Here is a 15,212-nt window from a genome sequence, read left to right as displayed (position 1 = left end):
AATTAAACCATCAGCCCCACGTTGCACATATTGATTTTTATGTTGTGAATCAGTTTCAACCTTCCCATATTCAACATGCTCCCTCTTTTTTGATCTTTCTAAACATTCGGCACAAGGCAATTTTGTATACTGTAAAACAATTTTTTTGCATAGCAAAGGTTGAAAAGCAGCAGTATAGCTCATCATTCCAGTCTCCTACTGATATAAAAAATGAACTAGATGATGTCAGTTGTTCCTCGATATAAAGTAAACACACACAAATTAGAGCAACCTGGCAGGGCATCGTAGTTCTGAGACTGTACGGTCCAATATAAAATTCATAAAGCATGATTCAGGTTCTTAATACATTTGCATTGGTTGCTGCCAAATGCATGCGGCTTTGAGAATTGTTCTGTCTAGGTATTCCTGGCAGGGGCAACAGCAGGACCCTTCTGAAAAACATCTCATGGGGGCAGAGGTTCTCGGCAAGAGTGATTGAAAATAAATAAATAAATCCAAGACGTTAAACAACGAAGTTGCGTTTTTAAGAAGAAAAAGCTTGTTCTAGTAAAATGATACTAATGAATAAATGGTCGACATAGAAATAAACTGATGTTAATCGGTGTGAACACTTTCCCCCTCTGTGTTACAGAGCGAAAGAGAGAGAGAGACTGGAGAATTCATAGACAGCCTTTAAATATTACTCCACCTGATCATTAACAGAAAGTGGTGGGAGAAGGAGCATCCATTGCGAGGTGGTTTGTAGCAGCTAGCCATTTTCCACGAGGCAAAAATATGTCAACACCGCAATCCTATACATATCTGCTCAGAGGTAAGTACTATCATGAATATAATACATAACCAATGAGAAGCTTTTTATCAACAGAATCACCTATAATTCTAGTTTAGACACCTCCAAAGGGCTATCAAAAACCAATGCGTGTTCCAGGGAAATGTCTGCCCTTAAGCATTGTTGAATTTAAATGGAAAGGTTTGGTAGACATTTGATGGACGAGGCTGCAGAGCTGGAATTCATCAGCAAAAGAAACGAGTATTTCAGGGATCGTTCTGAGAAGAAGTTACTCTCTTTACTCATCATATGTCTCCTAAAGCACTTGGGAGTATTAAAATACCTTTATGTCATCTTTCAAACAGCTCTCCCGAATAAGTCAAATGTACCACGCAGGTGCCACTGGCTTACAGCTTAACCAAGTGAAATGGGGGGGGGGGAGACTCTAACATCTAATATTTAGGCTCCAGTTTGAATCTGGAGAAGTGTGAGCATCTCAGAAAGATGGAAATCGACCTGGCAGCCAGGAAAGACCAAAACAAAAACCCAAACTAGTCACCATCATTCACCACACTGCTAAAATCATACTGTATGTTTCCCCTGACCCAGTTCCTTCCAGAAGTTCTTGAATCGTAACACCTATCATCCCTGACCATTGAGCCATGCTGACTGGGGCTGATGGAAATTATAGCCCTATATATAATTGAAGTGTACCAGGTTGAGAAAAGCTGTTCTAAATAATACCAAAGATGGGAATATATTACCGTGTGATTAAACAGCAGTCGTGTGTTATGCTGTCCTCCACAAACACGCCACTTTCGTCATCCGTTTCAACTAGGTGTCCATCGTGGTACCAATGCACTTGTGTAGTATTATCGAGGTATGTTCCTGTACACTGAAATGGCAAGCGGTCGCCGTGAAAAACCACCTGTCTCTGGGATGGTATCAATTCAAATAGAGGCAGCTCCAGCGGTCCGGCTGTAGGTGAGAGCATAAAGGAAACAATTCGTTTATTGCATTGTTCATGCATTGTTAGTGATGAGGAGAGGAGAGGAGAGGAGCAGTCCTAGAGCCAGCAGAAACAATGACAAGTACATCTTCGCAGTGCTATTCTACACATGTCTACTCAGCAGTAAGACCCTTTGAATTTAATGGGGTTTACTTCCAGCTAAATGGGTACAGGATCGTGCCCATCATTTCTTGTCACTAGAATGAAAATACCAAGTTTGTTTTTTAAAGATACAGGGTGTATCTTCCACAGATGCAATTACTGTGTATATCCTGTGCCCCATGTCAAGAAGAGGGCTCACAAACATAGTTGCCAAGTGGTCAGCAATGTCTATAAATCTTCGTATGGCAGGGATCTGCGAACTAGATGAGTAGTACCAAGTGGCAGACCTTACAGTTCCTAGTAAATTCTGTATGTGCTGCTGAGAACTTTGAAGAAGCTCTTTTCCATCCTTGAACAATAAGGTTTGCTGAAACGAAACACATGCCCATAAGCTACACACACATTCCATCACATTGTCAGTTTGGCAGTTTTCACTTCATTCTGTAAACTAATCCAAGACAATTATACTATGATAAAGTAAAACACTGCAGAAAGTAAAGTGTTTGTGCCGAGAGTTATGATTATGGGGGAAAACATGTTAGACTCACGTGATCAAGTCAACCCACCTGTGATTAACACACTGCTGATTTCAATGTAACGTTGGGTTAATGTGCAATCTTTTTGCAAAAAGTCCAATAAACGGAAAGACCTTGTCTCTCCCTCCCTTCTACTTTCTCTCCCTTTCCTTCTTATTGCCCAGGCTGAGCACAGCTGCCACAATATTATAAGCTAATGCACACAGCATTATATTTTCAAGGAAGAAAGAAAGCACTTTCAGCTCAAGGGTCAAATACTGTGACTCGTACTAAGCAGTGATTTTATTCCACATTTAGCTGTACTGATTGTAATAAATCTACAAACAACACAGCAGTGCTGATTTAGATGGAATGGCTAAGTCTCAAGCTCTGCATTTTTAATTTTGTGAAGATAATGATAACATTTATTCACTTGGTTGTACCTTTCAACGGGTACATATTTTTATCCTCAGGTCTTCTGCTTATAAAGGAAATGTTTTAGTGCTTCCAGTTCAGCATAAAGTGGAAGCACCTTTGCATATTTTCAGATTTAGAGAATGGAAGCAATTCTTCTCTAATTAAATGATAAATCAATAAATGTACATCAGCCTATTAACACTTAACAGGCACAAGACTAATTGAATGGAAGTCAATTGTTGAAAGCAATGAACATGATCAATGTATATGTTTTTTCTAGTATTTACACATATTTATAATAAATTTGGCTATGTTGACATCTCTTGACAAACAGAAAGGCAAAAGTGTCTATAGTCTATTTATTTATTTATTTATGCATGCATGCATGTATGCATGCTTTTCTAGAAGACGTGTTGAACTATCAATATAGCAAAAGTTAATACTATAGCTCAGAGTTTTTCAATCTTTTTGGGTCTACGGCTCCCTTGACCAACTACATTTTTTTCTGTGGCACCCCGTGGGTCTCAGAAGCCCAGTTCTGTCACCCCTTGCCTGCAGAGTCAGCAGCCCCTCACCCTTTTCAAACACCCTCCCTTGTGGAGCATTCTTAAACTCTCCCCTCTCCCTGGGAGTCCTCTGAGCAGCCCCTGGTCTCTGAGCTGCCCTCCCTGCCCCAAAGAGAGGTGTCTCCTCCCACTGCCCCACAGGGGCCTGGGAAGCACCCCCTGGCCAGCCCCAGAGGCACCATTTGCCTGGGGAGCTTGTAGTCAGGGCTGTTGCAACAAACAGCCACACAAGCCTTTGGGAGGCAGAGAGGCAAGAGGGCATTAGAGGAAGGGAGGGAAGGAAAGAGGGACAGAGGCCAGAGTTGCCCATGGCACCCCTGACCATCATTCAAGGCACCCCAGGGTGCCTTGAAAACCACTGTTCTAGCTTATGTTGAACACCTTAACAATACACTAAAAATCACATTTCCTGTTTTGACGGAGATTTATAAATGCCCAGAATTGTTTATACCCCACCCATCTGGCTGGGTTTCCTCAGCCACTCTGGACAGGCTAGAGGAGATGACATTTTCCATTGCAGCAACCAGGCTACGAAACTCCCTATCCCTGTGACACTGAGAACTTATTGACACTTCCTCTTGTTATTCTGCTTTCCCCCAGGGAAAACCACTCTTTAGTGCTCAATCAGAGCAAACAGCAATTTGGATTCTTCCCAGATTGACATTTGTTCCACTCTATTGCTGAAGAGCAGCTTTTCCCTTGAAAAGAAGCGGAGCAAGGAGGAAACCACGCAGACCCATGCCTAGAAAGTGTGGGTCAAATGGGAAATTGTTTGGCGCTGTGCTTTTTAGGCACGGCACAACGTGAAGTGTGAAAGAGCCCTGAGTTGACATTTACAGTGCAACCATAAGCTTATCTACTCAGAAGAAAGCTTCATTTAATTCAACTGAGTTTATTCCTAAGTGAGTTGGGTTCGGCCTGCAGACTTAGAAACCTTATGTTTTGACAGGTCCATGGTCTTCCAGTTCCTGATTTTGTTTACTTCCAGGCTGTTTTAAAGAAGGATTTAAGCAACAATGTTTATTTTATTATATTTTAATACCTGATGTTTTAAATTTGGTGATTTAAGCCACCATGAACATTTTCTGTAGAAATGTTTTAAGTAAATAAATCATTATATTGCGGCTTGGAACACAGCAAATGAATGAAGTCAGTTTTGCTGCCAAAACAATGTATTCTTTTCTTGGTTCCTGCTGAATACAACCAGTCCAAGTAGCCAGAAAGCCATATTCTTAACTATAGTGATGAAAATTGGCAAGGGATACAAAGTGTTGCTCAGTGGGAGCAGACAAAATTGGACAGGCCCTTTGTATTCAATCTCCAAAAACCTGGCTATAATTGACTTGAGTCCTAGAAATACCTTAGCAGAATGTGGAAATGAAAGATAATGCTAGAATTAGAAAAAAATCAGAATTTTATATACGACACAGAAGTAAATAGCTTGCTTATAAGTTATTTGCAATGGATTGTATTTAATGTTAGTCATACTCTGAGCAGACCTAACATGCCCATCATCAATGGGTCTACTCTGAGTAAAGGTTAGTTGGAGACAGTCCAATGAAACTCCCATAGCATGACACTAAGGCTGCAGTCTTATCTTCATTTACCGGGAAGTAAGCCCCACTGAATACAACAGGACTTACATCTGAGTAGAGACATGACAAGAGACATGTATAAGTGCATGCACATTCAGCTGTGTTTCACAATGCTGCTACAAATTAAATAAAATTAATATATTTGTTAGAGCGACTGAAACAAGTAATCTGAAGGTTCAATCCAAGCCCTGAGGTCAACAGAGAACCTTTTCTGTGTGACCCTGCAAGCTGAAATATGGTGGGTTGTCACAAGAGACTTCTTAATAGCGGTCTTCTGTTTATGGAATGTCCTCTGCAGTGTGATTCATCTGGTGCCTACTTTAACACCAAGATGCCAGCCAAATACCATTTGATTTGCACAAGTATTAACCTCCATACTTTTAATCTTTGATAGAACGGTATGCTTTACCATGATTTCATAACAAAAAAAATTCCTTCCAGTAGCACCTTAAAGACCAACTAAGTCAGTTCTTGGTATGAGCTTTCGTGTGCATGCACACTTCTTCAGATACACTGTATCTGCAACATGATTTCATAGGATGACCGAATCATAGATTTGTAGAGTTTAACATTGTGAAACCAGTTAGGGCTCGTGTCTGCCCTTATTTTTAGACTTCTCCAAATTAAAAATTGTTCTTAGCGTTAGTGTTGCCATCTAAAATATTATTTTTGTATATTTTGCAACTTTAAACAGTTTTTATCGCTTTTGTACCCAGAGAATAATTGCCATTGGGAGACTGCAATCTCTTTGTAATGTGTAATATAAACATCAACTCAGCCTCTGGCAGCAAACCTGGGCCTTCTCGTAGGCTCCCCCTTTTCTCTGCACACCTCCATCTGTTTTTAATACTGCAAATGGCACAACAACTTTTCTCAAAATATAACGCTGTCATTTGCATTAAGACATTTCCATAAGTCAGCTGGTGTGTTTCCCAGCACAGTATTTTCACACCTGATATTGTGAAAGAAATATTAATTAAAACCGGGAAGAGGAGACCTGAGGATTCTATGAATTGGCAAATTGATGAGGAGCTGTAGTATCATGAAAAGCCTTTTTATTCGGCTCCGTCACTGAATTTAATGTAGTACAGGCATATGAGTCAGGGAACCCCCAGACATATGCAACAGCCCTCGAGTTACTCGGTTTTCTGACTAAGTGCAAAGCAATGATTCCTTACTATGGGAATCAGGAACAGAGTTTAACCACAGGCTGATCCTTTTTTTTTTTTTTTGTTCTTTCTGAAATCTAAGTTGCCCTAACATTCTGCTATACCCAGCATTTTAGCCCCTAGTTCTGCACTTCTTAAAACTCAGCTTACAAATTGTACACAAACATAACAGCACAGTTGGAGTTACAGATAGGTAGCCGTGTTGGTCTGCCATAGTCAAAACAAAAAAAATTCCTTCCAGTAGCACCTTAAAGACCAACTATGTTAGTTCTTGGTATGAGCTTTCGTGTGCATGCACACTTCTTCAGATACACTGAAACAGAAGTTACCAGACCCTTCTATATAGTGAGAAGGTGGGGAGGGGTATTACTCAGAAGGGTGGTAGGAATGGGTGATTGGCAGATAGCTGTGATGAGCCTGTTGGAGCTTAAAAAGCCATTTCTAGTGAGTAGAATCAGGAGTGGGAAGGCAAAGAGGAGGAAGAATTTGCTTAATCCTTTCCCTGCTCATTCATTCATTCATTTATTCAAGTTATTTATATCTTGCCTTTCCTCATATAGTTCAAGGCAGCTCATGAACATAATAAAACAAAAACAAAATAGCAATGTTCGAAAAGAACAAACAACAATAAAGGCCAGCAATAAAACAATTTAAAGACATCATCCAAAAAGCACAATACACAGCCATGGGTAAACACACACAGAGAGACAGAAAAATATCATAAAATTATTAAATATCACTTTGCTAAATCAAAACCCAGCCATCACTACTGAAATTTGTGTGTAGTTTGTGTTTTCAGATGCCAAGCTGCACAAATATGCCCAATATCTGACCTTAAATTTTAAACCTAGCTCATCTGATAAGAGCCACATAACACAGGAATCAACTGGCCACTGAATTTTCAGACATATTTAATTGTAGATATATACCTAAAGTATAAAAGTACAACCAAATTTTGGTACACAGCAGATAAATCATTTATAGAAGCAAATGAAGGGTTTCCTAATATCTATTCATAAAGGGGTGGGGAGAGAACCTTACCACATTGCTGCATTAGATTTGTAGCAGACTCTCTCTAGGGTGTACAAGTCCTTTTTATAAACCATGACAGAATGGATGTCAAAAATGATTTAACATTTACTTGCCTGTTAGTCCCTTAATGCTAATAAAACACAATGCCATTCAAAATCATTTCCATTTGGCTGATTAGTGTAAGCTCTAAACAACATAGCGAAACACAGCTTGAGCAAACCTCACACGTTCTCTTCCATTATAAATGCCTCAAAAACAAATGCACATGGTTTTGTTTATCGGCAGCTTCCTAGAGAGTGTACCATGTCAAGTGAATTTATTTGTAATAGATCAGCATCACATTGGAAAGATTAGCCCCTTTTCCTGAGACATTCCTGGAGGCCAAACAAGATCATTCATACACTAAACAACAGTCAGCTTGCCATGGAGAAATACATACGGTTATGTAGCTGTGGAAACATTTTGAGGAAGTAGAGTATCTTAAATAACCACGGACTGCTTATCTGCAAGTCATGTTGTTTGTTCCACCTTCTCTTCCACATGGCTTTATTAGTGGAGGCAGGAGGGATGTATTTTGAGGGTGCAAATGGTTTATATGGGGCAGGGGCACAGAGTAAAAAGCATCTAGGGTGGGGCCCGGATCTGAACCATAAAAGGTAAAGGGACCCCTGACCATTAGGTCCAGTCGTGACCAACTCTGGGGTTGCGACGCTCATCTTGCTTTATTGGCCGAGGGAGCCAGCGTACAGCTTCCGGGTCATGTGGCCAGCATGACTAAGCTGCTTCTCGGTAACCAGAGAAGCACACGGAAACGCTGTTTACCTTCCCGCCGGAGCAGTACCTATTTATCTACTTGCACTTTGACGTGCTTTCGAATTGCTAGGTTGGCAGGAGCAGGGACTGAGAAACGGGAACTCATCCCGTCACGGGGATTCGAACCGCCGACCTGCTGATCAGCAAGCCCTAGGCTCTGTGGTTTAACTCACAGCGCCACCCGCACTGAACCATAGAGGGAAGCAAAATGTTAAAAGCTCCCACGTCTCCTGCCATAGTTCCAACCTGAATTAGGATCCCAGAGTCTGCTCACTAATGATGATGGTGATGCAACTGGTAATTGTGTGACTTGTATCATATCTCCATCTGTGTGACTCCATCTCTCCCTCTGCTATTTTCCCCAATGCAGAGACCCATCTATGTTGCCTATGTTAACTTTTTAAAGGCACCGGGTACATCAATGCTACAATATAAAGCAGCATCAGCAAGGCAAATTCTAAAAGCAGAGAGCAGAATAAGGTAACATGAGAATGCTAATTCAATTAATTATCACCCTTATTCATAAATTATTTCCTTCAAAGGTGATTGCTTTAGAGTGCATGCGTATGTTCATGATGAATTCAGGTGCTCACTCATACGGAAGCAAGCTGTGTTACAAGCCAACAAACTACTAGAGCATGAAATACAACATCAATATTTTTATAAGCTTAACGAAGTAACTTGCCAAACTTCTATGGTTTAAACATTGCTAGATATGAAAAACATTTTAATTTATTTTGCTGTTGACATCATTGGTCTTGGCTACAGTACTGATGGACAGGCAATAGCCTGTGGGACTAGCACAAGGCGAGAGATGATATAATGTAAATTGTCCTTTCCACCTTCTCTCCAGATTAATGCCGAAAATCTAACTGCACTTTACAAGCACCACTAAAGTCAATGGAATGTACTTCTGAGTTTTAAAAATGTATTGTAAGGATCGCAAATGAACTAAGCATCTGTTTACGATTCATGCCAAACAAGGAATGAAAAGGCATTTCAGCATCATGTACGACAGCAGTCAAAATATGAGCATATGGCTGGAGGCTGGAGATGATGCTACCTTTCCATTTCTAAAGCAACCTTCTGATCTTCTGAACTGTAATAGAATGTATTTTTTTGGTTTGGCAAAGAGTGACATAACACCATGCACTCCTTTTTTTAATTTAAAAAAATATATTTTATTAAAGCTTTTTCATACTGCAATAAAATAAAAGAAACTAATCTAAATAAGAACAAAAACAGAGAAAGAAAAAAGAAACCTCAAAGGTAGCTCTTAACCTTAGTCTCACACAGAAAGGGGTGAACCCCCAGCTCTCACCTGGGGGCTTTCCTTTCTTCTCAATAGTCTCTCACCCTGGGAGGTATTCTCTTCCCTGCCTGTCACTCAGGGTCCTTCCACCAACCAGCCACCACCTTAATGTTTGTGCACCCCCATTTTTAAGGCACTTGAGTCCCCTATTAATTATATCTGAAGCACTTAAAATGTGTTTGCTTCCTTTGAATATGCTTGATTGTGGCTTGGGGGGTGAGGAAGAGAAGAGAGTTAGATGAATTATCTTCAACTTGACTTCAGCTTGTCTGGCCTGTAACTTTGCTTTTTAACATTCCCACTGACGTCCGCAGGACTACTCCCTAAATTGGCCTTTAATAACATGATTGATTCTGTGTGATGACCTCCTGGAGGTTCCTGCTCACCTTGCTCTTCTTCTGTGGACTGAATCCTGACAAATTAACTTTGGTTTTTAGGTTACATGTACACTAATGCAAACCACTACTAACACAAAGTTCCCTCAGAACCATGGTTTGCAAATGTTTTCAAACCATGGTTTCAGTCCAGTGTGTTGATCACTTCCACTGGCTTGCATGTAATGCATTATAGCTCAACTGGCAAGGGAGGGGGATACCAGTCTGGAGAACAAAGAGAGGCTGGAGATTGATTTGGACATCATGGTTTGCAGATACCCAAGTGTTATATTTGTGCTGGCTCACATATTTTGGAGGTATTTCTTGTTTTTCAATGGCACCCCCCCCAAACTATTTATATATTCATGCACAACAATAAACCTGAACTTTTCTACATTAGAATTATCTCATCTTTTAAGTCTGTGTGCTTTTGCAAAGGAAAACCAGAGTTACTTCTTGTTAATCGCTTGATTTATTGTATTGCCAATGGGGCTTTCTATCTGAACCTGCTATGCCTGCAGAGTGTAGCATGTACTGCTGACAAACGTGTGAGTTAGAGTTCTAATATATGTATACAATCTCAGTGGGAGAGAAATATGCATGGCTAAACTCAGTGGAAATAAGCTGGAAGACACTAAAAGTAAAGAACCGGTCCAGTAACAAAGCAGATGGGGGAAAAAATGGGGGTAGAGACAAAGAAAACAAAAACGGACTGTGTTTTTTAACAGAGATCTACTTACAAAGTGGTGTGTGTGTGTGTGTACACACACACATGACATACACCAGAGGACAACTTATGTTTTGCAGTGCACTGCCTAGGATTCTCCACAGAAGGTTTGTAGAATGCTAGGGCATATGAGAAATGCACTCAGTTGAACTGAAAAGTGATGCTAAATTCCAGTAACTAATAAAATGTTAGTCTTAACATCTTTTCTAGAATATTTATGATGCAGCGCCTGTGCGGTATCAAATGTCCCAGCATTTATCAATTTCTTCTACAGCTACAAGCACACCTAAGCACATATCCCTATGGTTTGCTTCCATTAAAATAATGATCCCTCATTTTCTGCCAATTCCATAATACCAATGAGAAAGGGGGTTGCTTCCAAGTCATTTTAATAGCCACTTCCATCTTAATATTCTCCTGTCAGCCACACTGTCTTACACTATCACAAATTAAATGGCAACCTCCTTTTTTTAATCTTTCCTTTTAGTTTGAAAAATTGCCATACATAAATGCCAGCCCTTTCCCCCATGAAATAATTTATTCCTCATGTACAGGGAAATGCAATCATTCTGTAGGCAATAATGTTTGTTTTTAAAATAAATGTATCTGATTTGAACACTCTAAATTCTGAAGGGTGGCAAAAGGAATTCCCATCTTTTGTGACCTTATGGAATAGTTTATATTTATGGTTCTGAGTTAAGGCTATTGTGTTACATTTGAGCCCTGCCCCAAGCTGAGGAGAAAAACGAGGAATAACTTCTCAAACCTGATGTATCCTGTCCTTCACCTCCCCTCACCCCCACCCCAGATTTGGCTTAAGATGTGAACTGGCAATCTGAGACTTCAGCCATAGTCAACCATAACGTTTTACACAACAGATGAAGTTTTACACAACAGGCAAAGTCAGACTGAAGCCTGGTTCACATGTAACACTAAGTTAAACCATGGCTAAATGTGATTGAGAGAGATGTAGTCTGAGCAAAACTGCAACCACTTCACTCATTCCCCAGTGCTGTTGTACCATCTAAAGATAAACCATGGCTTAGCATTACGCCCAAATTGGGATGATGATGATAATAATAATAATAATTATTATTATTATTAGTGACAGCAGTCACGAAATTAAAAGATGCCTGCTTCTTGGGAGAAAAGCAATGACAAACCTAGACAGCATCTTAAAAAGCAGAGACATCACCTTGCCAACAAAGGTCCGTATAGTTAAAACTATGGTTTTCCCAGTAGTGATGGACCATAAAGAAGGCTGCTCGCCGAAGAATTGATGCTTTTGAATTATGGTCTGGAGGAGACTCTTGAGAGTCCCATAGACTGCAGGAAGATCAAACCTATCCATTCTGAAGGAAATCAGCCCTGAGTGCTCACTGGAAGGACAGATCCTGAAGCTGAGGCTCCAATACTTTGGCCACCTCATGAGAAGAGAAGACTCCCTGGAAAAGACCCTGATGTTGGGAAAGATGGAGGGCACAAGGAGAAGGGGACAACAGAGGATGAGATGGTTGAACAGTGTTCTCGAAGCTACCAGCATGAGTTTGACCAAACTACGGGAGGCAGTGGAAGACAGGAGTGCCTGGTGTGCTCTGGTCCATGGGGTCACGAAGAGTTGGACACGACTAAACAACAACAACAACAATAACAACAAATAATAATAATAATAATAATAATAAAATAATAATAATAAAAAAATTATACCTCACCCATCTGGCTGGGTTTTCCCAGCCACTCTGGGTGGCTTCCAGCAGAATATTAAAATATAATCATTCATCCACTATTAAAAGCTTCCATAAAGGTAGTGATTTGTTTCACTTAAACCAAACCTCAAGCTGTGGTCAAGGCTTCTTCTTGGCTTGCTGATCATGATGTGTTGGGAGTGGGGTGGACAAATCAAGCCTCCAAGTTTAGACATAATGCTGAGCCAAATTATGGCTGAGCTCCAGGAAGCGTGGCAATAACAGGACCCAGGGATGAGTAAAGCAGCTGCAACCTTTGCTCAGAATACCTGCATGCTTGCTTGTTCACACTCAGCCATGGTATGGCTTGGCATTATGTGTGAACTGGGGATTAGTGTTGTCAAGTACAATTGTAGTTGGTTGTGTTGTGTGTGGTAAAGGAATCAGCACAGTATTTTTACATTAGTGTGTGTGTTTTTGTTATCAGGCCTTCAAACCGATGACAGATCCCACCCTTACTTTTCCTTTCCCAGCTCTGGTTTGGCAAGGTGAACAGTAAGGAAACAGGAAACAGACTCCTGGGCAGGCATCCTAAGAGTCTCTAGGAAACTAGGAAAACAAGCTATAGAGCTACCTGTGGATGAATGAAGATATAATGGGCCTCCAGGAATGTGCAAGACAACTGTCAAGTGCATGAACATCACACACTAGAGAAACAAAACTTGGCAGCCCTTTAGGAGTAAGGGCGTACCCCATTAGCACTGTATAGCATTTCCCTTCCTCACTTTGATGTGTAATGCCTTGAGCACAGAGTAGCTACTGCCCTTGACACTGCCAGTTACCACAGTTCTATAAAGATTTTGCAATTATGGTTTATACGACTATAAAAGAAAGTGCATTGGCGTGAAAGGTAATCTCTGGGAGAGTAGATACCAACACAGCAAATATGAGTAATAGCTGTCTTGTTTGGATGAAATTCCAACTGAGAACGGCATTAAAAGCACTTTCCTGGGACATTATTAGAAATATGTATTCAATTTCAGGGTGACAAAAGTAAGGCATTTTTATAAATGAATTGGCAAACACTTTAAATCTTACTTTTCTGTACTCTTTTACTGGGCTTTTCTTGCCTCGTTCAAGGACACCCAGGATTCAGAATAAGCACTGCCCCTGCTTCCGCTGCAATCTCGCAATTTTCCTTGGGGCTTTCAATTCATTAATGCATCACCAGCACCATTGAAAAAATGGCATCTACCCTCAGTTACTTTGAAATAATGATAAATGTAAACAAGCATGGTGATGGGCTCTGTTATGTAGAATATGTAGAATATGCTGTTCTAAACATGGGAGTAACCTACTACCATTTTTGTTTCAGTTCATTTAAACTGCCCATACACACAAATGCTTTTCAAGCGGCGTAAATATGAAAGTAGTGATCACAATGTGGATTCTGAAGCACACATAACGTTATGATGATCTACAAGTTGGTATTATTGTTTGTCCCTGAAGTTCCACATCTCTCCAGTGCAACTTAGCCTTAGCCACTGCCTCAAGAATACATAGTGAATGTTGGTGAGAGGGACAATTTGGCAGCAAATAAAGGAAATCAGAATGTCTGAAGACATTTAAAACAAATGTTGCATTTTATGCATTGCATCACACAGGATCTTAAATTACACAGGCCATTAATTACTGTTAAATATTTTAGCCATGTTTACACAGCCACTTGAATTGTTTTTACATATGAAAGTATTTGTAATTGCTTTTTAATTGCTGTAATAGTTTTTAGAAAGGAAATAATGTAGCTGTTTTTAATACTGATGTTTTTATTATGAAATTGCTTTGAGATGCTATATGAGAAGCGATTCAGAAATAATTCCATTCATAAGTGTAATAAATAAACAAATGTATCATAAAACCTGTATTAACAGTGCTAATATAGAATACTGGTGGTACATATAGGCAACTGGGAGTTGTAGATCCACCCTCTTGCAGGGTTCATTTTGCTTCAGAAAGAGGCAAAACCCTCTCCCTCACTGCAGATGACCAGGAAATCCAGATTTTACAGTGAAACACTACCCCCCCCCAAAAAAAAATGGGACGCGGGTGGTGCTGTGGATTTAACAACAGTGCCTAGGACTTGCCGATCAGAAGGTCGGTGGTTCGAATCCCTGTGAAGGTGTGAGCTCCCATTGCTCGGTCCCTGCTCCTGCCCACCTAGCAGTTTGAAAGCACATCAAAGTGCAAGTAGATAAATAGGTACCGCTCCGGCAGGAAGCTAAACGGTGTTTCCATGCACTGCTCCGGTTCGCCAAAAGCAGCTTAGTCATGCTGGCCACATGACCCGGAAGCTGTACGCCAGCTCCCTCGGCCAATAAAGCGAGATGAGCGCCGCAACCTCAGAGTCGGTCACGACTGGACTTAATGGTTAGGGGTCCCTTTACCTTTTACTACTAAAAAAGCAGGGCAGGAATCTAATCATAAATTTACCTCGGGAGGACTATTGTTTTGCTCTTGGATACCAAAATAATAAGGCCTCAAATAAGACATGGAATTCTAAAGACAAACATCACAGTCTAAACTTTAAACAGGTATTTTACAGCATGGGAAAGACGGTTTGGAGTATAATATAGTGCATCTACTATGAGTAGACCTTTGGCAGTGGAGGCAGCACAACTATCAATGGCTTTGGTGAATATAATCTAGAAAGCAGGGGTTAGGTGACCCATGGTGTTGCCGGACTACAAGTCCTATCACCTCTGAGCACTGGGCACAAGTCCCATCTCCTGGTCATAAAGATGCAAGTCTTCTGTCTCTTGAAGACCAATGAAGCAGGACAACATTAAGCAAGTAGTTTCAATAATCACTGAGACCCTGAAATGACTCAGAATCCGAACTGTAGAATGATAGAGTTATAAGGGTCCCAGAGGGTCCCCTAATCCCCTGCAATACAGGAATCTCAACTAAAGCATCCATGACAGATGACCATCCTATATATAACAAGTTTCTTCCCAAGACTGATGCTTCTGCTTTCAGGTAGGGTTGGCAGCAATGTTCCTAGCAAAGGATAATTTTTCCCAGTTTGCCACAAAATGCTCTTCAGAATGACACTAAGACGATAACTTGG

General features: G+C 40.5%; 1 protein-coding gene across 1 annotated transcript in view; it reads right to left on the bottom strand.

The window, feature by feature from the left end:
* The window catches only part of ADGRA1 (adhesion G protein-coupled receptor A1), a 302,973-nt gene that overhangs the window by 170,777 nt on the left and 116,984 nt on the right, over window positions 1–15,212 (bottom strand). The window contains exon 7 of the mRNA XM_081912622.1: window positions 1,534–1,747. Within this exon, the coding sequence (XP_081768748.1) occupies window positions 1,534–1,747 (214 nt within the window). The remainder of the gene's footprint in view (window positions 1–1,533; window positions 1,748–15,212) is intronic.

This window comes from Podarcis melisellensis (genome assembly GCF_964234715.1).
Source record: "Podarcis melisellensis genome assembly, chromosome: 5".
NCBI lineage: Eukaryota > Metazoa > Chordata > Lepidosauria > Squamata > Lacertidae > Podarcis > Podarcis melisellensis.
This window is presented reverse-complemented; position numbering and strand designations above follow the sequence as displayed.